This window comes from Theropithecus gelada, chromosome 7a (assembly GCF_003255815.1).
Source record: "Theropithecus gelada isolate Dixy chromosome 7a, Tgel_1.0, whole genome shotgun sequence".
NCBI lineage: Eukaryota > Metazoa > Chordata > Mammalia > Primates > Cercopithecidae > Theropithecus > Theropithecus gelada.
The window spans coordinates 19,733,042-19,756,806 of NC_037674.1; the positions used below are offsets into that span (position 1 = coordinate 19,733,042).

A 23,765-nucleotide genomic window follows, 5' to 3' on the forward strand; every position below is an offset into this window, starting at 1 on the left:
TCATCTCCTCTATCTGAAATACCCCTTTCCCATCTGTTTAAATTTTTACCTAGCTTTCAATGCCTGATTCAGATATAATCCATTCCATGAAGTTTTCCCTGATCTCTGGATTCTTGTAGTAATTGTACTGCTTTAGATGGTGCCTTGTCTAATTCCTTGAGAGTGCTCTCATGTTTTCTTAGTTGTTTTATACTTTCCCATCCAGTGGCTTGACATGGGATGGTGGGGAAATGGGGTTTCGGGGTGACTGTAACAGACTGCATGGGCCAGGCATGGTGGCTCACTCCTGTAATCCCAGCACTTTGGGAGACCAAGGCAAGAGGATTGCTTAAGCCCAGTAGTTCAAGACCAGCCTGGGCAACATAGCAAGACCTCGTCTCTACTAAAAATAAAAAAATTAACCTGGCATGGTGGCAAATGCCTGCAGTCCCAGCTACTCAGGCGGCTGAGGTGGGAGGATCGCTTGAGCCCAGCAGATGGAGACTTCGGCGAGCTGTTTTGCCACTACACCACTGCACTCCAGCCTGGGCTACAGAGTGAGACCATGTCTCAAAAAAAAAAAAAAATAAAAGAAAGGCCGGGCGCGGTGGCTCAAGCCTGTAATCCCAGCACGTTGGGAGGCCGAGATGGGCGGATCACGAGGTCAGGAGATCAAGACCATCCTGGCTAACCCGGTGAAACCCCGTCTCTACTAAAAAAATAAAAAATTAGCTGGGCGAGGTGGCGGGCGCCTGTAGTCCCAGCTACTCAGGAGGCAGAGGCAGGAGAATGGCGTAAACCCAGGAGGCGGAGCTTGCAGTGAGCTGAGATCCAGCCACTGCACTCCAGCCTGGGCGACAGAGCGAGACTCCGTCTCAAAAAAAAAAGAAAAGAAAAGAAAAAAAAAGGATAGCATGAGGGAAATCTTTAGGATGATGAAAGTGTTCTGTATCTTGATTGTGATGGTGGTTATACAATCTACACATATTTTAAAATGACATAGAACTATACATTCATATTGTACCAATGTCAGTTTCCTGGTTTTGATGTTGCATTGTAGTTATATAAGATGTACCCATTGTGAGAAATTATGTGAATTGTGTGGTTATCTGGGACATCTCTGTGCTATCTTTGCAATTGCCTGTGAATCTGTAATTAATTTTAAAATAAAAAGTTTAGGTTGGCCATGGTGGTTCATGCATGTAATCCCAGCACTTTGGGAGGCCAGCAGGAGAATCACTTGAGCCCAAGAGTTCAAGATCAGCCTGGGCAATATAGCAAGACCCCGTCTCTGCAAAAAAAAAAACATATTTTTTAAAATTAGCTGGATGTTATGATATATACCTGTAGTCTCAGCTCCTTGAGAGCCTGAGATAGGAGGATAGACTTGGGCCCTGGAGGTCAAGGCTGCAGTGAGCAGTGGCTACATCATTGCAGTCCCAGCTGCTTGGGTGGCTAAGGCAGGAGAATCTCTTGAACCTGGGAGGCGGAGGTTGCAGTGAGCTGAGATCGTACCATTGCACCACAGCCTGGGTGACAGAATGAGACTCAGTATTAAAAAAAATCGTTTTTCCATGGTACTACTGGTTAATGTGAATCTGCCTCTGCCTTCCAAAGTAAAGTTACCTTGGGGTAGGCAAGAGAATCTATTTGTAGTGATATTTTAGTTACATTTTACAATTAGAACGAACTTGTCTAAAGCAATAACTGAGACAGAGTGTTGGTTCCCTGTCTGTGAGGTCCTGGCTTATCCAAAGTCTTATTTTAATTTTTCAGTTGACCAGTAAGCCTTTGAGTCATGCTTTGGTATACTTTTAAGTTCTTAGTATTCTTATGTACTGGCGCCTAGAAGACAGTGACCATAGCTCTGAGTATTAGGAAAAAATCATTATGTGATATTCAGTTCAAACTTTAAAAACTTAAAGGTGTTACATTATCAATTGAAATGAATTTTCTTGATTTTCTTGTGCAAATTTAAAGTAAGCATTACAAGATCAGAATTTACTGCTGATTTTTTTGGAAGGAGGTGGAGTATAAATAAATAACCAGAGTTTTTCATTTGCATTTATGATCAAGCTCAAAGTGAATATGAACAAAAAAAATGAGCAAAACTACATATTTTTTAGTAAAATGAAAACTTAATTTTTTTTCAGATTAAACTGCAGAACAACATATCATATCAGATGGCAGACATACATCATTTAAAGGGTAAGAAACTTAATTACAGATTAAAGATAAACAAAGGTCACTAAATGCCTAAAATTGTGAAGAATTAAGAAATAGTAAATTAGCCTAATGAAATACAGTTTTCTGAACAAACTCCTCTGATGGTAAAACATTTATCCTTTTGCCTTAAGATATAATAAATTATTTAACGATGCTTTATATGTGATAAATCCAAATTAAAATTTGAGATCTGTATCTTAAGCTTGTGCTATAGACAGGGTTATGCAATGAAATGTTTTTAAGAGAATACTCAAAAAAAATTGAGCTGTAGCTTCAGAAGCTTTCAAATTCCTTGGAAAAAGGTGAGAAGTGTTCCCTCTGTACTGTGTCCAATCTGCTAAATTAATTCATTCAGGTCTAGGAATGCTTTGGATAGAGCCTCCAGGCTTAATGTTTTAGATACCCTGGGAACAGAAAGAAACCTGGAAGGTAGATAAATATATAATAAATATAAAAATACACACACATATTTTTACTTGGATGAAGTGATAAAGAGGTACTACAGCTTTTACGGGAGGAAAAAAAAAAGCCCTATAATCTGCTTCTGTTACTTCACGCCATCACTGTTGGCCTTTGAAGTTTGGGATTTGAGGAACAATCCTCATCTACCTCACACCCTTTGGTTATAATACTGTATTTTAAAACTTTGCATGCATTGTCTCTAGGTTTATGTGTGTGGGTAGCATATACTCTCTTGCTTCATAAATATCCTTTATTCTATTATCCTTTTGAGCCTCTTTAGATATACTTAGATAATCTATTTTTATTGTCCTCTCGAAGTAGCCAACCTTAGTTGGCTTTGTAATGTAGTAAAATTTTTCTCCTTACGTAGCACAATCAATAGGAAGTGTTTTTGTGTGTTGTAACCCTAAAATAAGTTGTTGATTTCCTATTATCCATTATTTAGAACAGCTTTGACTTCCTGTTAGAAATGCTTTCTGGGTGGTCACACTGGTTTTTGTTGCATCTGTGTCCATGTTCTCCTCTTTTTGACTCACCAAAATGTATTAGGATGACACAGAAGATGCCACAGTGTCAGTGCTGCTTCTAACTTGCAATTTTTACAAATGCTTCCACTTGTCATCAAAGTATACTTCTTACTAAATGTTAAGAAATACTATTAGGGCTTATTAAAGCAGTAACTTAATGCTTATTAACTGCTTGTTAAATAGATCAGTTGAATAAGAAGTCCTGTGGCTTCTGTTAGTATATGTCAACAAAAATGACAACCTGTGTTACTGAGTAAAAATCTTTATTGTACCGTATGTGTTGGAGTAGATCTTGAGATATTTTGAAATTGTGTATGATACTCTTCAGCAGAGAAAAAAGTCTTGATTTGTATGTATAACTTTTGGTTTTGAAGCTTGGACTCTTAAAATTGAATTTAAATAATATGACTTTTGCAACTTGGAATGGTTTCTACTGAAATAAACTTCTTGAAAACTTGCCTTTTATAGGCAAGTTTTCTTTGAAATTAATATCTGCTATAATAGAAGTAATAGACACTAAGACACTTGAGATGGTTTATATTTTCTTGGAAATAAATGGAAGTTGGTTTTTCTAATCCTTGAGATGATAAATTGACATTCTACTATCAGATTTATTTTGATTAGCTTACCTTGTTTTTATGCCTGTTACTGAAAGAAAGTTCGAAGTCAAAGTTTTCTAGAAGTAATATACATATATATGTTTTTTAAGCTGGCCCCAGGCAACCCGTTTCTTACCTATCCCTGATCTTTTGAAGTTAAACTAAGGGAGTACAGCCATGTCTTTCTATAACATAACTGGTGTTGCTTTCAAAGATAGAGCGTCCTGTACAATCAACCTGACTCGTGTTAACTTACTCTAAGAGTTCTGCTATGGTGACCTGAAGCAGCCACGCTAGACAGAATATCTCTGGATTAATATAAAGAAAACACATGCCAATCAGTCAAAAGTAAAATTGTTTTTGTTTTTTTCAACCTTTATTTTAAGTTCGGGGGTACATGTGCAGGATGTGCAGGTTTGTTACATAGGTAAACGTGTGTCACAGGGCTTCATTATACAGATTATTTCATCTCCCAGGTATTAAGCCTAGTATCCATCAGTTATTTTTCCTGATCCTCTTTCTCCTTTGTTTTGCTTTCTGGTCTGCTTACTTTTCCCCTTGAAAATCTCTGTTTTGACCCACTGGAAATCGCCAATTACCTCCCTGCTGTATGATCTTTCTCTGTATTCAAACAGGAAAAATGGTATTTTACATGGGCTAAAACTCATATTAATGTTTTGTTTTTCTTTGTCAATTGTATTTTAAGTCTTTTATCTTCAATTACAAAGGAAAATTTTATTTCCTGATAGATGAATTTCAAATACCGCCAGTGGGAAGCTTTGTGAGGGGGCAGAGAAGCCATCCGAAATCTTAAAATCATACTAAGCCTCGGGTTCATTCTGAAGCTATTTCAGATATTTTACAGCATAGCCTGAATCAGAAGGGACTGTATCTTTTTGTTCCCTTTCTCCTGAGGAGAATGAGTCCTAAAGATCACCAGTTGAAGTCTCTTTCTGGTAGTTGTTTAGTTTTGTTTGTTTGTTTTTTAGTTATAGTTTTTAAATTTAGCTTTCAGTTCTAGAAACTATCCAGCCTGAGCACAGGTTTACTGAACTGGCTAGTTCAATCCCTTAGCCACAGGCTTTTTGCTGCTGTTTCCTACTGTGATCTCATTGTCTCTATAGAATCAGCATTCATAGCTGGGGCCCAGGGTTTCTGGTACTTCTGGCCTGCTGTATCTTAGGAGATGGAAACAGAGATCAGGCAACAAGCTGAAAGGGTTTTTTTTTGGCTACCTGGCCACCACAGATCCATCACTTTTATTTGAGATGGGGGGTAAATCAACCACGTTTACATATGGTGAATTAATATTATAAAAAGAGAAATTTGGCCAGGCGCGGTAGCTCACGCTTGTAATCCCAGCACTTTGGGAGGCCGAGGCAGGCAGATCATGAGGTCAGGAGTTCGAGACTAGCCTGGCCAACACAGCGAAACCCTGTCTCTACTAAAAATACAAAAATTAGCTGGGCGTGGTGGCGGGTGCCTGTAATCCCAGCTACTCAGGAGGCTGAGGCAGGAGAATTGCCTGAACCCGGGAGGCGGAGGTTGCAGTGAGCTGAAATTGTGCCACTGCACTCCATTCTGGGCAACAGAGCTAGACTATGTCGTAAAAGAAAAAAAAAAGAGAAATTTAAAATGTGGCTTGAATATGTAAATACAATGATTAACTACAAATATTTTAAATGAATCATTGATTTTTTCATACTTATTATACAATAGTTATGATGCATATTGTTAAACATTATGTGTCTCAGCAGATGTTTATGTGACTTAAATTTTTATTCTTCATTATTGCCACAGTTATAATTCCACAATAAAATTTAGGAAGTATAGAAAAAAAGTATATGTTCAAAATTTTACCATTAAACACATTCACTGATTGCACTTTGATATATTTTTATTCTAGTGTATATTCTATTTGATATATATTTTATTCTAGTCTTTTTGTTGCATGAATACAGTTGTAAGTATATGTTTACATCTGCTGTTTAAAAACATCTGCTTTTTATTTTTATTTTTTATTTATAGTTTTTTTTTTTTTTTTGAGACAGTCTTCCTTTATCGCCCAAGCTGGAATGCAGTGGCATGATCTTGGTTCACTGCAACCTCTGCCTCTGGGTTCAAGTGATTCTCCTGCGTCAGCTTCCTAAGTAGCTGAGATTACAGGCATGCGCCACCACACCTGGCTAATTTTTGTATTTTTAGTAGAGATGGGGTTTCCACTTGTTGGCGAGGCTGGTCTCGAACTCCTGGCCTCATGTGATCCACCCTTTTTACTCAGGAAAGTGGCTGTATATATATCTTCCAAGTGTTTTTGGAGTGCTTTTAGAGTAATAAGACTAATTAATTCTATAATCTTTCTGTAAGAAATAGATGTTATAGTGTTGGTACATTATGGCTAGATGTTATATTTTAATCTTAATAAACTTGCTTATACAGTATAGGCCCCTGTTTTCATTTCTAAAAATTATCTTTTTTTTTTGGTTTTTTTTTTTTTTTGAGACGGAGTCTCGCTCTGTCGCCCAGGCTGGAGTGCAGTGGCCGGATCTCGGCTCACTGCAAGCTCCGCCTCCCGGGTTTACACCATTCTCCCTCCTCAGCCTCCTGAGTAGCTGGGACTACAGGCGCCCGCCACCTCGCCTGGCTAGTTTTTTGTATTTTTTTAGTAGAGACGGGGTTTTACCGTGTTAGCCAGGATGGTCTCGATCTCCTGACCTCGTGATCTGCCCGTCTCGGCCTCCCAAAGTGCTAGGATTACAGGCTTGATCTAAAAATTATCTTAATACTACTTTTGCTTAACTGCTAAGGCTGTTAGCTGTTTTTAAAATCACCTATCTATGTAATTAACATTTACTCTTTTCCACCTGCATTTCTTTTGTCTGTAGACTTTAGCTCATGAGGGAATGAAATCTAGAACATGTGTGGCTGGTGATTGTGGATTAAACATTTACAAACAAGTGTTTGGCCAGGTTATAATTTACTATCTAGTTTAGAATTTCATGTTATTCATTTCCACTAAAACATTTCAGTCTCAGTCCAGAAATTATGAGCTTTGAAAATGGAATTTTGGGATATGTAGAGCTACCATCCATAGCCAAACCAGAAATGTATCTAAAATGATTGGCACCTAAGTTGGTAGTCGAATGTGATTTAAAATGAGAAAGAAAACTTAAAATTTGTACCCATAGTAAACATATCTAAAAAGTATGATTTTTTTTCCTACTGTAATAAAGCAGATAGGTTTGAAGAGATAGGTAGTTTTTGTATTGTCTCCACAGCTTAGCATGTGTCTACACAAAGTGTAGCAATGTGTAATTTAAAGAATATTTTGGGTTGATGTGAAATCCACTGAAGCTATATTGTTTTAAAAATAAATGTTATTGGTCAGGCGTGGTGGCTCATGCCTGTAATCCCAGCACTTTGGGAGGCTAAGGTGGCCAGATTGCTTGAGCCCACAAGTTCAAGACCAGCCTGGGCAACATAGCTAACCCATCTCTACTAAAAATACAAAAATTAGCCGGATGTGGTGTTGCACACCTGTAGTCTCAGCTGCCTGGGAGGCTGAGGTGAGAGGATCACTTGAGCTCAGGAGGTGGAGGTTGCAGTGAGCCAAGATTGCACCACTGCACTCTAACCTGAGCGACAGAGCAAGACCCTATCTCAAATAAATAAATAAATGAATAAATTTTATTGACCATGAATGTGTTACAAAAGGCTATTAAATGTGGCATTAGTTGTATAATTTAATTTCCTGGGAGTATTACTGAAAAAACTGAGAATTATGTATAATTAAAAAAACATCCCATAGCTTCTGAATAGGAAGCATTACAATGAGTGAACTTGATTCCTTTGGTTCTTACCTTGGGTGGATAGAGCAACTTGCTGAGCTTCGTCAGGAGTTTCTTCGACAAGAAGACCAGCTTCAGGACTACAGGAAGAACAATACTTACCTTGTGAAGAGGTTAGAATATGAAAGGTAAGATGTTACATACAACATATGTTTATGAATCTAAAATATTTGTCCAACTTTTGGACTCAGTTCATTTCTTCCTCTCTGACTTTTGTTTTCCTTTTTTTCTCTTCTTTTATTTTGTTAAGTCTTTTAAATTCCTTTTCTTTTATCTTTCTTTAGCTTTTTGAAATCCAGACTCTTATTTTGATAAATTAAACAGCATGAAGTATCTCTTAGAGGGCATGCTGCATTTATGTATGTTGTAAAATTCATTGTGAGACAGAAAATCTTACAAGCTCTGAGTTTTATCAGATGTGGCAAAGATGGAAAGGAGATTTGTGATTCTTTTTGATGGGCATCCAGAAGATGAAAGTTCCCAGAAGAGCTGAGGGCCTGAGTGCTAGCTGCTCTTCCTGTTCTGCATGGCAACCCTCTTACTGATACCTCTAGACTTGGTGATGAGGTTGGGGAACCTCTTACAGGCCTTTCTAGCAATCATTCCTTAAAACTTGTATTATATTTGTAATCAATTTTATGGTAAAAGATATTTTTTAGATTTGTACACCAAAAGTTAGAAAGATCTGCCATATTTTAAAGCATTTTTTGTCCATTTCTGACTTCTTACTCTTGTAGTTTATCAGTTATCATTATACATTTACTTAAATATATGTATTTTAACATAACAGTATTCAGTATTTTTCTGCATGTCTATAGGATTAAAGATTTAACATATGTAGAGGTAATATATTATTCTAGCATATTAATGTACCAAAACTTCTTTAGTCTTTTCCAATTGTGGGACCACAATAGGAGTTTTCCTTTTCTCACTATAAGACTATCACAGACTAGGTTATGGTGGTTCACACCTGTAATCCTAACACTTTGGGAGACTGAGACTGGAGAATCATCTAAGCCCAGGAGTTAAAGACCAGCCTAGGCAACATAATGAGACCTCTGTCTGTACAAAAAATTTTTAAAAATTAGCTGGGTATGGTGGCATATGCCTGTAGTCCTAGCTGCTTGGAGGCTGAGGTGGGAGGATCGCTTGAGTCCAGGAGATTGAGGCTGCAGTGAGCCATGATAATGCCACTGTACTCTAGCCTGGGCAACAGGGTGAGAACTTGTCTCTTCAAAAAAAAAAAAAAAAAAAAAACTATCACAGCTATAAAATTTTCTGTGCAAAAAAGATTTCCCAAAACTAGCTGGGTATGCTGGCATACACCTGTGGTCCCAGCTACTCAGGAGGCTGAAGTGGGGGGATCGCTTCAGCCTGGGAGGTTGAGGCTGCAGTGAGCCATTATCATGCCTGCACTCCAGTCTGGGCAACAGAATGAAAGCTTGTCTCAAAAATAAATAAATAAATAAATAAATAAATAAAGATTTCCACTCCCCTTATGTTATTTCAGTAGTATATTTTCTCAAATGTAGAATTCCTCAAAAAGAATGCTTTACCAGTTTTGTTGCTTTTACCACACAGATGAAAGATTGCTTTCTAAAATGATTGTACTCATTTATAATGTAAATATTTCCCCGTAGCCCTGCCAACTTTGGTTTTAATTCTAATTTAATTTTATTAGTATAGGAATAAGATACTACATATATACATATAGGAAGTTGGTGGGTTTTTTTGTTTTTTTTTTTTCTTTTTCTTTTTTTGAGACTGAGTCTGTCTCTGACTCCCAGGCTGGAGTGCAGTGGCACAATCTCAGCTCACTGCAACCTCCACCTCCTGCATTTAAGCGATTCTCATGCCTCAGCTTCCTGAGTAGCTCGGACCACAGGCATGTACCACCATGCCTGGCTAAATTTTTTGTATCTTTAGTAGAGACAAGGTTTCATTGTGTTGGCCAGACTGATCTTGAACTCCTGGCCTCCAGTGATCTGCCTGCCTTGGCCTCCCAAAGTGCTGGGATTGCACGTGTGAGCCACCGCGCCTAGCCACATATAGGAAGTTTAATTTGCATTTTATAATGGTGAAAGTTAACATTTTTCTATATATTTGTCAAGTGTTTCTTTTTGCATGATTGGTCTATGTGTATCCTTTGGCTAGTTGGCTAGCAGAAAGTCACCATCTTTATGTTTTGCTTCTGTTCACTTTCTCTTGATGGCAGCAGTCTATCTTCTTTATTAGTTTCTCCTGTTCCTAGTATTCTATGGTTTAGCCTTTTATTACAATTTTTAAAGTACTAACTATTGGATGAATCTTCTGCTACCACTCCTTATCAATTCTCATAATTCTAGCTTTCCTCATCTGTTACTATAAATTAGTCTCACAGTTTTCTCTTCTACAGTATTTTTCTCTTCTGTGATTGAAGTTGGTTCTGATAGTTTTTTTTACAGATGCAATTTATGGAAATAATAGGAAAAGAATTGTTTTTATCTTTGTAATTTCTATTTTTTCAATTAGCTTTATCAGTATTATCTATCTCCTATTACAAGTTCAAGTATTTTAAAAGTTTGGATTGTGAGCTATTTGTATGCTCTTTGTTTTTTCCAGCCCACTCTCCCCTGCTAACTGAATGTTTTATCTTTCTTAATGTATGTGTCAAATACTGGACAACTTTGAGAATCCAATCCAAGGTAATATAATCTAAAAGAACGACTTTGTAATTTAGTTTCCAGTGTGGACAGCAGATCAAGGAATTGAGAGCACAGCATGAAGAAAATATTAAAAAGTTAGCAGACCACTTTTTACAGGAACAAAAGGTAAATTTAAAAAATATACTTAAATCTGAACATATTTTTGTTATAAATCATGATAATTTAGAAATTAAAATTGTAATTTTGTCACAAAACATTATAGTTTAAGTTTTCCAGCCAGCCTAATTCCAAAAGTGATTTACAATGACTTTATTTCTGAGTAAATTAAACATTTGCAAAAATATAATCTTAATTCTTAAAACTGATCAGGCGTGGTGGTTCACGCCTGTAATCCCAGCACTTTGGGAGGCTGAAGTGGGTGGATCACTCGAGGTTAGGAGGTCAAGATCAGCCTGGCCAACATGGGGAAACCCCATCTCTACTAAAAATACAAAATATAGCCAGGTCTGGTGGTGCATGCCTGTAATCTCAGCTACTCAGGAGGCTGAGGCAGGAGAACTGCTTGAGCCCAGGAGACGGAGGTTACAATGAGCCAAGATCATACCACTGCACTCCACGGAGGTTACAGTAAGCCAAGATCGCACCACTGCACTCCAGCCTGGGTGACACAGTGAGACTCCGTCTCAAAAAAAAAAAAAAATTAAATTAATTTTGAACCAAAATATCCATCTTTTTTTAAAAATAATTTTTGTTGTTAATATATTTCTCAGATCGTAAAGTGGGCAACTTTTTTACTGAAAATCAACTACTTCCTTTTTTATGCATTTGAGAAATAGAAAAAAAAGAAACACTTTTTCCTTTATTATCAATCTCTGTTATTCTGACACCCTTTCCTTAAGCACAGAAATGAGACACTAGCCACCATAACCAGTTTGATTCATACTTTTGGCGGGGCGGCAAATTCTTTTATTAATTCATTTTAAGTTAATATGTATTATAAAGATTTTTTAAGCAATAGAAGAAATTGTCTGAAGATTACTAGTTATTAAGGACATGATTCATTTTTTTATACCCTGTAATCTTACCTGACTAGGCACGATTTGTCTGAACTCTTGTGATTTAAAGGAAAGAAAGATTTAATAGTGAAAAGTATTTGTTTTGCTCTTTGGTAGCATCTCAACTAAAGGACTAGAAGTTAAGGATATCAGGTTTTCATTCTTAGCTTTTTCACAATTTTATAGTAGGATATAGAGGGTGTCATTTCTTTCTCTATTTCATTTTTTGAATCTACAAAGTGGAATAGCTGCTACTTATCTGCAGTCTACTTTGAAGAGGTATAAGGATGGATTGGTGGAAGAAGGCAGGCCTGAGTTAGCTACCATAGTAGCGGCATTGAGGGCAATCAAAAGGTATTATTGAGACACTGGAGGGTTAAAATAACATAATGGAACACAAAAGGAAGGGGAAGAGAGATTTGCTATTGCAATTGTGTCATTATAAGCGCAGTATATAAATAATGGGATAAGTTTGCTCTCTTCTATTCTCTTAAGGAAGACAGATGAGAGCTTTCCCTTTTTTTCCAAGCCAGTGTAATTCTCTTTCTGTTCTTCTATACTAGGCTATTTTTATGGTATTAATTAACTAATGCCTCTCCAATTATTCCTTGCCATTATCCTACCCTAATGGAAGAAGGCGTGGCAGGAATTGAGGTGCCCAGATAACTTCTCCTTTCTGGGCAGCACATCAGGCCTTACTCTCTAGATTAGCTACCTAATTCTACTCCCCACCCTTCATTTCCTGTTCTTTAACTACTATAGCAAGTTGGTTCTGTGCAATTTGAGTTTTCATAGAGACAAATCCAATGTTAGCTATATGAAATAAGCATAAATTGTATTCAGGGCTTTATCTTTTTGATTGTTTATGAATCTTAAAATTAATTAACCAGCCACATGTCTATCACAGAAATGACTCTGGAAAAGGAGACAGCAAACTATAGCCCACAGGCTGAATTCAGCTCGCTGCCTGTTTTTGTACTGTTTAGAGGCCAAAAGTGTTCTTCACATTTTCAAATGATGAAAAAAATTGAGAAAATTATCTTAGTACATTGGAAAATTATAGAAATATTTATTTTGGTGTTCATACATAAAATTTTATTGAGACACAACCATGCGTTCATGCTATAGGGACAGAGAAACTCTCATAGCCCAGAGAAGACTAAGGGGACCTGAGGACTTAAATGTAGTGTGGTAGGCGGGGACGGTGGCTCATACCTGTAATCCCACCACTTTGGAAGGCCAAGGTGGGTGGATCACGAGGTCAGGAGTTTGAGCCAACCGGCCAACGTGGTGAAACCTCGTCTCTACTAAAAATACAAAAAGTTAACCGGGCGTGGTGGCTGGTGCCTGTAATCCCAGCTACTCAGGAGGCTGAGGCAGGAGAATCCCTTGAACTGGGGAGGCGGAGGTTGCAGTGAGCCAATACTGCGCCACTGCACTCCAGCCTGGCAACAAAATGAGACTCCATCTCAAAAATTAAAAAATTAAAATAAATGCAGTGTAGTATCCTGAATTGGATCCTGAAACAGAAAACGGACTTAGTGGAAAAACTGGTGAAATCTAAGTCTGGAGTTTAGGTACTAATAATATACTGATTTTTTTTTTAGTTTTGCAAATGTATCATGGTAATCATGGATGGTACATTAATAGGATGTTAACATTAGGGGAAACTGGGTAAGGGGTGATTACTTTTCTGTAAATCTAAAATTATTTCAGAATAAGAAGTTTATTTAAAAACAATCAATAGGTCCCCTAACCAAATCACAAACATTGCATCTAGAAAAGCGTTTTATTTTATTAATATTAATATTGTCCATTCATAGAACGGTACTGTCAATAATGCATTAAAGAGACAACATCTTTGTTAACTGCTTTCAGTGGAAAAGTATTTTTGAACAGTAGCTTGTTGACTTTTAATTTTGTTCAATATTTGTCTTATCCACATCTGCAAAAGAGTGAAGAGTACTATAGCAATAGCCTTATGAGATAGCGTAATAGTGAAGATGCACAGAGATGCAAGCTGGCTGCTCAAGTTGTGCCTCATGGATTTTCTCACCCTTGGTGTTTATGTTAGACATGTTCAAAAATTTCAGTTTATCATTTCATTCATCAATGATTAAGCTATCAGAATTGATTATAGCTTACCAAGTTACAGGAAATGTGGGATTTGGAGTCAGAAAGACTGTGATTAGAATTCCTTCTTCACAATTCTCTAGTTTTGTGACTTTGTACAAACTGCTTAATTTTTTTTTTTTCTGAGACTGAGTCTTGCTCTGTCGCCCAGGCAGGAGTGCAGTGGCCCCATCTCGGCTCACTGCAACCTCCGCCTCCCGAGTTCAAGCGATTCTTCTGCCTCAGCCTTCTGAGTAGTTGGGATTACAGGCGTGGGCCACCAGGCCCGACTCGGTTTTGTATTTTTAGTAGAGACGGGGTTTCACCATGTTGGTCAGGCTGATATCGAACTCCTGACCTCGTGATTCACCCACCTCGGCCTCCCAAAGTGGTAGGATTACAGGCATGAGCCACCGCGCCTGGCCCAAACTGCTTTTTTTTTTTTTTAAGTGGAGTCTCGCACTGTTGCCCAGGTTGGAGTGCAGTGGCGTGATCTCGGCTTGCTGCAAGCTCCACCTCCCGGATTCGCGCCATTCTTCTGCCTCAGGCTCCCAAGTAACTGGGACTACAGGCGCCCGCCACCACACCCAGCTAATTTTTTTGTATTTTTTAGTAGAGACGGGGTTTCACCGTGTTAGCCAGGATGGTCTCAATCTCCTGACCTCGTGATCTGCCCACCTCGGCCTCCCAAAGTGCTGGGATTACAGGCATGAGCTACTGCGCCTGGCCTTAACTTCTAAACTGCTTAACTTTTTAAAGCCTCAGTTTTGTTTTTCTCAAAACGATGAATTTTATTTCTACTAGAGTACAGCTATGAAAGCAATTTGGAAACTGTGAAGCACGATGCAAATATTTGTTGATTTTTCCTGCCAGGACACTGGAATTACCTACACCTGATTGTCAGAGTATCCTTTCTCCTTTATTGTGACACATTCTTAAGATTTGACTCTTGTGGCCGGGTGCGGTGGCTCACGCCTGTAATTCCAGCACTTTGGGAGGCTGAGGTAGGCGGATCATGAGGTCAGCAGATTGAGACCATCCTGGCTAACACAGTGAAACCCCCTGTCTACTAAAAATACAAAAAATTAGCCGCGCGTGGTGGCGGGCGCCTGTAGTCCCAGCTACTCGGGAGGCTGAGGCAGGAAAATGGCGTGAACCCGGGAGGCGGAGCTTGGAGTGAGCCGAGATCCCGCCACTGCACTCCAGCCTGGGCGGCAGAGGAAGACTCTGTCTCAAAAATAAAAAGATTAAAAAAAAAAAAGATTTTGTTCTTGTTTTTCTAGATTCCATATAAATTTTTTCATACTATTTTTATAACATTACTAAGAATTATATTTCATACTGCTTTAGAGTTTACAAAGCATTTATAGATGCATTAAATGTTGACTAGAGGAACCCATATATGGCATCCCAAACTTGTGTACTTGACTCCTTGCTGCTCCCAATTTTCCACGGAGGCAAACTCAATACTGGTCCATCGAGAGAATTGAGTTAGGCCTAACCATATACTTGAAGATTTGCATTTCCAAGAAGATGCTAGGTTAGGAACAGGGTTGGAGGAAGCACCGACCTGTTTATTGTCCTGCCGTTACTTGCTGTGCTTCGGTGGCCAGCACACTTAGGAAGAAGATTGCCTGTTTTTCACCCTTGCTCTTGAAGAAGCACCTGTATGCCAGTCTCCTCCTTTCTGCCGTCCTGCTTGATTCTAACATATGCTTACAGAGAATCCACCCTGCCCATAGCACCCAGGAAAATGCCCAATTGTAGGCCATCAGGGCAAGGTATAGTACTCAGCAGGCTGTCTTGCAGAATCAGACACCTCAGCATAGCCAAACAGAGTCACCTCTGGATGCCAAATTATTCATTTACTGTAGCTAGAGATTTTCAAAAGTGTTATTCTTTGACTTTTTATCAGGTATAAAAATCACACAGAAAATAATGTATCCTGCATCTCCAATTGTTCATTATTTGAACGCATTTGAACCATTTAATTAATAGTTGTGTCAGTGGTTTAACTATTTGAACTGAAAAATACTTATTGTTACCGAATCTTTATCTAGCAGCAAGAGTCCCACAAGATTCAATCAAATGGTGGAAAAGAATTGGATATAAACGATCAAGTCGTACCTAAAAATATTCCAAAAGTAGCTGAGAATGTTGCAGATAAGAATGAAGAACCCTCAAGCAATCATATTCCACATGGGAAAGGTATTATTATTATTATTATTTTGTTTTGTATTAATAGGATATTAACTTTTTCTTCCCATTTTTAAGTGAATATTTTCAATCAGAAAGAAAATTGTTTGATTTTAGTTCACACATGATTAAGTGTCTTCATTGTTTCAAATTTGGATCCTTTGATGAAAGAGAAAAAAGAGTAAGTTATTTTAGAGTTACAGCTATGTCCAAAGCAAGATATAAAGATGTTCAGTTGATGTAGTCTATTACTTTTAGAAACTGATTGTTACATTCCTTCAAAACATTTTCAAATTATGTAAGAAAAATTATAGAATTCTATATTTCTGTTACTTGGGCAGAACAAATCAAAAGAGGTGGTGATGCAGGGATGCCTGGAATAGAAGAGAATGACCTAGCAAAAGTTGATGATCTTCCCCTTGGTAAGTAAAAATTGTTAGATAATTCAACTAAAGTGATGATAATACATTTCATGTGACCCCATTCTCTTTTTGGATAACACTTGGAAAAGTCAGATATCTGGATGATTGATATTTCTAGTTAATTAAGTACCCATTAATTGCCAGGACTTTTTTTGGATACTACTTTTATAAAATTTTTTGCTAAGATGTATAAAATGCTTGTTTTTACCTTGATAAGAATCACCTATATTTGAATCTTTTCTTCACGACTCAGAGTTTTTGCTTATGACAGTTGTACTATATAGAGTCATTTATGTTTACTAAAAGTATGCATGGCACTTTTCTTTCCTACCAAATGTGCCCAGATTCCTGTGTTGTTGGTGTGCTTTAATATGGCATAGTAATACCCTAATAAGAGTTATTTAATTATTTAGTTTTGAGGGCTTGGTTGTCCTTTTAGTGAATTACCCCACACTTTTGGATAGTTTGTTTACCATTTTTTTTCTTCTTTTCTGGCCACTTCTGTTCATTGTGTCTCTTTCCTCCTTAACGTGTCTGCTTCTTATCCATTTTCACTTGCAGTCCTCATCCCACTTGTTGCTATCCTAATCCCCTTCATTTTTTTCCTTCATGTCTCTTCTTTGTTTTTCTTGCTATATCTGTGTTTCTTGGCTATTAATGGTACTCCTCCCTGCTGACTCCAATTTATTATGGTAGAAAAATAAGAAATTAACAGCATGCCTCTGCTGCTTTTGGCTGATTTTATTTCTTCTCAATCTCAGTAATTACTTCTGTGATTATAGCTAGTTGTACATGACTGAAATTGCTGAATGTTTAGACCAAATAAATGAAATATTTGTCCTTTCATTTATATAGTTTTGTTGTCTTTTCAAATTCTTATGGGTTTCCAATTCATAGCGATTTCCCCTAAAATAAAGGTAAGGACAAAAGCAATAACATGAATTTGAAAATAAAGAATCAGAATTAGCAAGCTTTGTTTGTAAGAAAATGAAGTAATCCAGTGATTTTTAAAAATTAATTAATTTTGAGATACAAAAATCTCTGACGCTTAGGCTAGAATGCGGTGGCGCGATCTTGGCTCACTGCAACCTCAGCCTCCCAGGTTCAAGCATTTCTCCTGCCTCATCCTCCTGAGTAGCTGGGATTACAGGTGTGTGCCACCATGCTCAGCTAATTTTTGTATTTTCAGTAGAGGCGAGGTTTCACCGTGTTGGCTAGCTGGTCTCAAACTCCTAACCTCAAGTGATTCTCCCGCCTTGGCCTCCCAAAATGCTGGGATTACAAGCATGAGCCACCAAGCCCGAACTCTTTTTAACATTTTTTTAATTTAATTTTTTTTTCTTTTCTTGAGACAGGGTCTCACTCTGTCACCCATGCTGGAATGCAGTGGTGCAGTCATGAGTAACTACAGTCTTGATCTCCTGGGCACAAGCTATCCACCCACCTCAGCTTCCTGAATAACTGAGACTACAGGTGTGTGCCATCATGCCCAGCTAATTTTATTATTTTCTTTATTTTTTTTTTTTTATTTATTTATTGTTTTTGAGACGGAGTCTTGCTCTGTCGCCCAGGCTGGAGTGCAGTGGCCGGATCTCGGCTCACTGCAAGCTCTGCCTCCCGCGTTCATGCCATTCTCCTGCCTCAGCTTCCCGAGTAGCCGGGACTACAGGCGCCCGCCACCTCGCCCAGCTAGTTTTTTGTATTTTTTAGTAGAGACGGGGTTTCATCGTGTTAGCCAGGATGGTCTCGATCTCCTGACCTCGTGATCCGCCCGTCTCGGCCTCCCAAAGTGCTGGAATTACAGGCTTGAGCCACCGTGCCCGGCTTCTTTATTTTTTTTATTTTTGTGATATGGGATCTCACTCTGTCACCCAGGCCAGAGTACAGTGGCACGATCACAGCTCACTGCAGCCTCGATCTCCCGGGCATAAGTGATCTTCCTACCTCAGCCTCCTGAGTAGCAGGGACTACAGGCATGTGCCACAACACCTGACTATTTTTTATAGTTTTTTGTAGAGATAAGTTTTCATCATGTTGCCCAGGCTGGTCTCGAACTCCTAGCCTTAAGCGATCTGCCTGCCTTGGCCTCCCAAAATGCAGGGATTACAGGCATCAACTACCATGCCCAGCCTGTTTATTTTTCTGTAGAGACAAGGTCTGACCATGTTGCCCAGGCTGATCTCAGAACTCCTGGACTTGCGTGATCCTCCCACTTCAGACTCCCAAAGGGCTGGGATTACAAACATGGGTCACTGCACCCAGCCAACAAATATAGAGAGAGAGAGCCAAAAATTACATATATTTTTTTCAGACAGGGTCTCGTTCTGTTGCCCAGGCTAGAGTGCAGTGATCATTGTTGATGGTAGCCTCAAACTCCTAGGCTCAAGCCATCCTCCCACCTCAGCCTCCTAAGACTACAGGGGCACGCCACCACACCTGGCTAATATTTTTATTTTTGTAGAGACAGTGCCTCACTGTGTTGCCCAGGCTACTCTTTAACTCCAGACCTCAAGCAATAGTCCCGCCTCAGCCTCTCAAAGCACTGGGATTGTAGGCAGGAGCTGTGGTGCCTAGCTGTAATCCAATGATTTTTAAAGTGTGGTCTTTGGATCAGCAGTATCAGCATTACCCAGGAACTTGTTAGACCTGCAAATTCTTAGGTCCCATTCCAGACCTACTTAATCAGAAATTTTGGAATGGAGCCCAGTAATTTGTTTTAAAAAGCTCTCCTAGTGATTTTGATCTATGCTAAAGTTTGAGAACCACTGACTTAGATGTTAAAGAAATGTCAGGGCAGGAACTCTGTATTCTTCTAAATTTTTTTAGCACTTACTGTAGTCACAGTTGAGTTTTAGGTTGATTAATCTATTTTACATTGTGCTTGTATATTTTAAAAACTATACCCAAAGTTTTGTCAAGGACATACTGCTGGTTTCTGATAGAAGCACTCTATTCAGGTATGAGCAAGAGTTGGCTACCTGCATACATTTATTTTTCATGTAATATACCTACAAAGTTATTATTTGTATTTAAGTATATATAATTTTAAACCTCTATTGTTTATTTCCACATACTTTTCTCTTTTTTTGTTTTTTGTTTTTGTTTTTTTTTTTTTGAGACAGTCTCACTCTGTCGCCCAGGCTAGAGTATAGTGGCGCGATCTTGTCTCACTACAAGCTTTGCCTCCCAGGTTCACACCATTCTCCTGCCTCAACCTTCTGAGTAGCTGGGACTACAGGCGCCTACCACCACACCTAGCTAATTTTTTGTATTTCTAGCAGAGATGGGGTTTCACCGTGTTAGCCAGGATGGTCTCGAGATCCTGACCTTGTGATCCGCTTGCCTCGGCCTCCCAAAGTCCTGGGATTACAGGTGTGAGCCACCGCGCCCAGCCTATTTCCACATACTTTTCAAGTTAAAATTTTGTCATTATTACTCTAAATGTGTAATGTCTCCATTTATTTTCTCATTGGTCATAATTTATTACCCAGCCACCAGGAAGTTCCAGTGTTTAGGGTAAAATGAAATGGGAATACAAGAGATAGAGATCTTGTCTTGACCATTATTAGGTATATTGTCCTATCAGACAGTGGTTTTCAAATGTCTTTCACACATGAGCCATTCCAACAGATAGAAATCTTATCTTGCCTCTTCTGCTTCCTTAATAATAATAATTTAAAAAGTACACAACAATTTTATTTATTTTTTATTTTTTATTTTTTTGAGACTGAGTTTCACTCTGTCACCTAGCCTGGAGTACAGTGGCACGATCTTGGCTCACTGCATCCTCCGCCTCCCAGGTTTAAGCAGTTCTCTTCCTCAGTCTCCTGAGTAGCTGGGATTGCAGTGCCCACCACCACTCCTGGCTAATTTTTTAAATATTTTTAGTAGAAACGGGGTTTCACCATCTTGGTCAGGCTGATCTTGAACTCCTGACCTCGTGATCCACGCGCCTTGGCTTCCCAAAGTGCTGGGATTACAGGCGTGAGCCACCACGCCTGGCCAATTTTATTAGATTTTATAAGAATGAGTAGTGCTACTGTTGATGAGATGCCAACAAATTCATTATCTGATTTTTACAACGTGAACTTGCCATATGCAACTTACATGGTTGTAGCACTATAATCTGGAACTGGGAAAAACACCAAGTATGTTAAAATTTTGTGTAAATTGATCAGTAATCTAAAAAATGTCTCTATGCAGACATTTTCTGCATTGTCATGGCATATTAAAGGCCTTCTTCTGGATTTTTTTTTAAACTTTTATTTTTATTTATTTATATTTTTTGGGACAGGGTCTTGCCCTGTCACCCAGGCTGGAGTGCAGTGGCATGATCATGGCTCACTGAAGCCTTGACCTCCTGGGCTCAAGTGGTACTCCCACATCAGCTCCTGAGTAGCTGGGACTACAGGCATGTGCCATCACACCCAGCTAATTTTGTTGTTGTTGTTGTTGTTTGTAGAGACAGGGTCTCGCTATGTTATCCAGGCTGGTCTCAAACTCCTAGGCTCAAGCAGTCCTCCCACCTCAGCCTCCCAAAGCACTGCAACTATAGGTGTGAGCCACCATGCCTGGCCTGGATTAATATTTGAAGCTCTTTAAACTATTGGTGCTTTGCTTTGATAATCATTCTTCATAGCATTTATCCTTAATTATTTGAGGAAGTATTTTGAGTGTAAAGATTGTTTTGAAATGGTAACTGGTGGCCGGGCGCGGTGGCTCAAGCCTGTAATCCCAGCACTTTGGGAGGCCGAGACGGGCGGATCACGAGGTCAGGAGATCGAGACCATCCTGGCTAACACGGTGAAACACCGTCTCTACTAAAAAAAATACAAAAAACTAGCCGGGCGATGTGGCGGGCGCCTGTAGTCCCAGCTACTCGGGAGGCTGAGGCAGGAGAATGGCGTGAACCCGGGAGGCGGAGCTTGCAGTGAGCTGAGATCCAGCCACTGCACTCCAGCCTGGGCGACAGAGCGAGACTCCGTCTAAAAAAAAAAAAAAAAAAAAAAAAAAAAAAATAAGAAATGGTAACTGGTAGAAGGAAACTTTGAGCTCTGTGATCATTCAGATGCAAACACAAAGGAAAGCCATGTCATATCTTTGTACCTTGAGCTCCCTACATGCTACCTTGCGTATAGCAGGGTCCTGGTAAATGTATACGGTTGAATTCTCAGGCTATCTTTAATGGTGAGACAATGGTCTCTGGAGTCAAATTGCCTAGATTCAAACGTTTGGCTCTTATCTTTTAACAATTATGTGACCATTTTTTTGCCCTTATATGTAAAATAGAATAATAACAATTCCAACCTCACAGGAATGTTGTGAAATTTAAATGTAAAGCACTTAGAACAGTGCCTGGCACATAGCAGGTGCTATATAAATCTTAGTTTCTGTTGGCCGGGTGCAGTGGCTCATGCCTGTAATCTCAGCACTTTGGGAGGCTGAGGTAGGCAGATCACTTGAGGTCAGGAGTTCAAGACCCCCTGGCCAACATGGTGAAACCCCGTCTCTGCTAAAAATATAAAAATTAGCTGGATGTGGTGGCAGGCACCTGTAGTCCCAGCTACTTGGGAGGCTAAGGCAGGAGAATCGTTAGAATCCAGAAGGCGGAGGTTGCAGTGAGCCAAGACTGTGCCTCTGCACTCCAACCTGGGTGACAGAGCGAGACTCTGTCTCAAAAAAAAAAAAACTTAGTTGCTGCCATTATTATTTCATGTAATCATAGCCCTATTTTTAATCTCTTTGCCACTCCTTTTCCTCAGTTTTGCCTTTTCTTCCTGAAGTAATGTATGCCAAAATTCTTAATGTCAATGCAAGTTCTGGTGTGTATGTGTTGTCCTATTAGCTATAGAGGCAGTACCTCCAAAGAGGAAGCAGAGAAAAGAACATATCCTGGCTGGGCATAGTGGCTCATACCTGTAATCCCAGCACTTTGGGGGGTCGAGGTGGGTGGATTACTTGAGGCCAGGAGTTTGAGACCAGCCTGGCCAACATGGTGAAACTCCATCTCTACTAAAAATATAAAATTATCTGGGCGTGGTGGCACACACCTGTAATCCTAGCTACTTGGGAGGCTGAGGCAGGAGAATCCCTTGAGCCCAAGAGGCAGAGGCTGCAGTCAACTGAGATTGCGCCACTGCGCTCCAGCCTGAGCGAGAGAGTGAGACTCTGTCTCAAAGAAAAAAAAAAAACCATATCCCCGTAATTTAAAAACGGACTGTTATATATACTGACAGTTTTGTTTAAGATAGCTAGGACCATACTAGAAATTACAGTAGAACAGGGCGAAACTATTTTTAAATATACCTCTGAGGCCGGGCACAGTGGCTCACATCTGTAATCTTAGCACTTTGGAAGGCTGAGGTGGGAGGGTCGCTTGAGCCCAGGAGTTCGAGACCAGCCTGAGCAACATGGTAAAACCCTGTGTCTACAAGAAATAGAAAAATTAGCCAGTCATGCTGGCATGCGCCTATAGTCTTAGCTACTCAGGAGGCTAAGGTGGGAGAATTGCTTGAGCCCAGGAGGCGGAGGCTGCAGTGAGCAGAGATCGCACCACTGCACTCCAGCCTGGTGTCAGAGCGAGACCCTGTCTCAGAAAAAAAAAAAAATGTATATATAAATATATATATACACCTCTGAAACAGTCAAGGGTTATAGAGCATGTGCTTAGGGTTAGCATTTTGTTTCAGCTTCTCAGCTCCCAAAGCCATACAGTGAAACCTTACTGGGTTTTGTTTGTTTTTAATGTTTGATTTGAAACTAATCACCAAGATGTTACAGGAACTTTATGATTTAATGAATTACCTTCTTGACCTAGATACTTATCTGTATGCTGATTTAGATAACTGTAATGTTAGGCAGTTACATATTTATATCACTAGTTTTTAAACTTTTAAAATCTTTTTGTTATTTATTATTTTTTATTTTTAGAGACAGGATCTTGTTCTGTCATCCAGACTGGAGTACAGTGGCATGGTCATAGCTTACTGCAGCCTCAAACTCCTAGACCCAAGCAATCCTTCTGCTTTACCTTCTAGAGGGACTGTGATTACAGGCTTGTGCCACCACATGCAAAACTTATTTATTTATTTTTAATTTAATTTAATTTTTTTTTTTTTTTTTTTGAGACGGAGTCTCGCGCTGTCGCCCGGGCTGGAGTGCAGTGGCCAGATCTCAGCTCACTGCAAGCTCCGCCTCCCGGGTTTGCGCCATTCTCCTGCCTCAGCCTCCCGAGTAGCTGGGACTACAGGCGCCCGCCACCTCGCCCGGCTAGTTTTTTGTATTTTTTAGTAGAGACGGGGTTTCACTGTGTTAGCCAAGATGGTCTCGATCTCCTGACCTCATGATCCGCCCGTCTCGGCCTCCCAAAGTGCTGGGATTACAGGCTTGAGCCACCGCGCCCGGCCACTTTTTAATTTAATTTTATTTTTTTTGAGATGGAGTCTCATTCTGTTGCCCAGGCTGAAGTGCAGTGGCGCAGTCTTGGCTCACTGCAAGCTCTGCCTCCTGGGTTCACGCCATTCTCTTGCCTCAGCTTCCTGAGTAGCTGGGACTACAGGCACCTGGCACCACGCCTGGCTAAGTTTTTTTGTATTTTTAGTAGAGACGGGGTTTCAACTGTGTTGCCCAGGCTGGTCTTGAACTCCTGAGCTCAGGTAATCTGCCTGCCTCGGCCTCCCAAAGTGCTAGGATTA

At 39.5% G+C, this 23,765-nt stretch overlaps 1 protein-coding gene across 4 annotated transcripts in view; it reads left to right on the forward strand.

The window, feature by feature from the left end:
• CASC4 (cancer susceptibility 4) overlaps window positions 1-23,765 on the forward strand; it is a 123,408-nt gene that overhangs the window by 32,935 nt on the left and 66,708 nt on the right. For 2 of the 4 annotated variants that reach the window (XM_025389717.1, XM_025389719.1), the window contains exons 2-6: window positions 2,133-2,187; window positions 7,667-7,769; window positions 10,361-10,451; window positions 15,514-15,661; window positions 15,991-16,071. In XM_025389717.1, coding sequence (XP_025245502.1) covers window positions 2,133-2,187; window positions 7,667-7,769; window positions 10,361-10,451; window positions 15,514-15,661; window positions 15,991-16,071 — 478 coding nt within the window. The remainder of the gene's footprint in view (window positions 1-2,132; window positions 2,188-7,666; window positions 7,770-10,360; window positions 10,452-15,513; window positions 15,662-15,990; window positions 16,072-23,765) is intronic. The other 2 variants (XM_025389718.1, XM_025389720.1) reach the window with 1 other exon arrangement.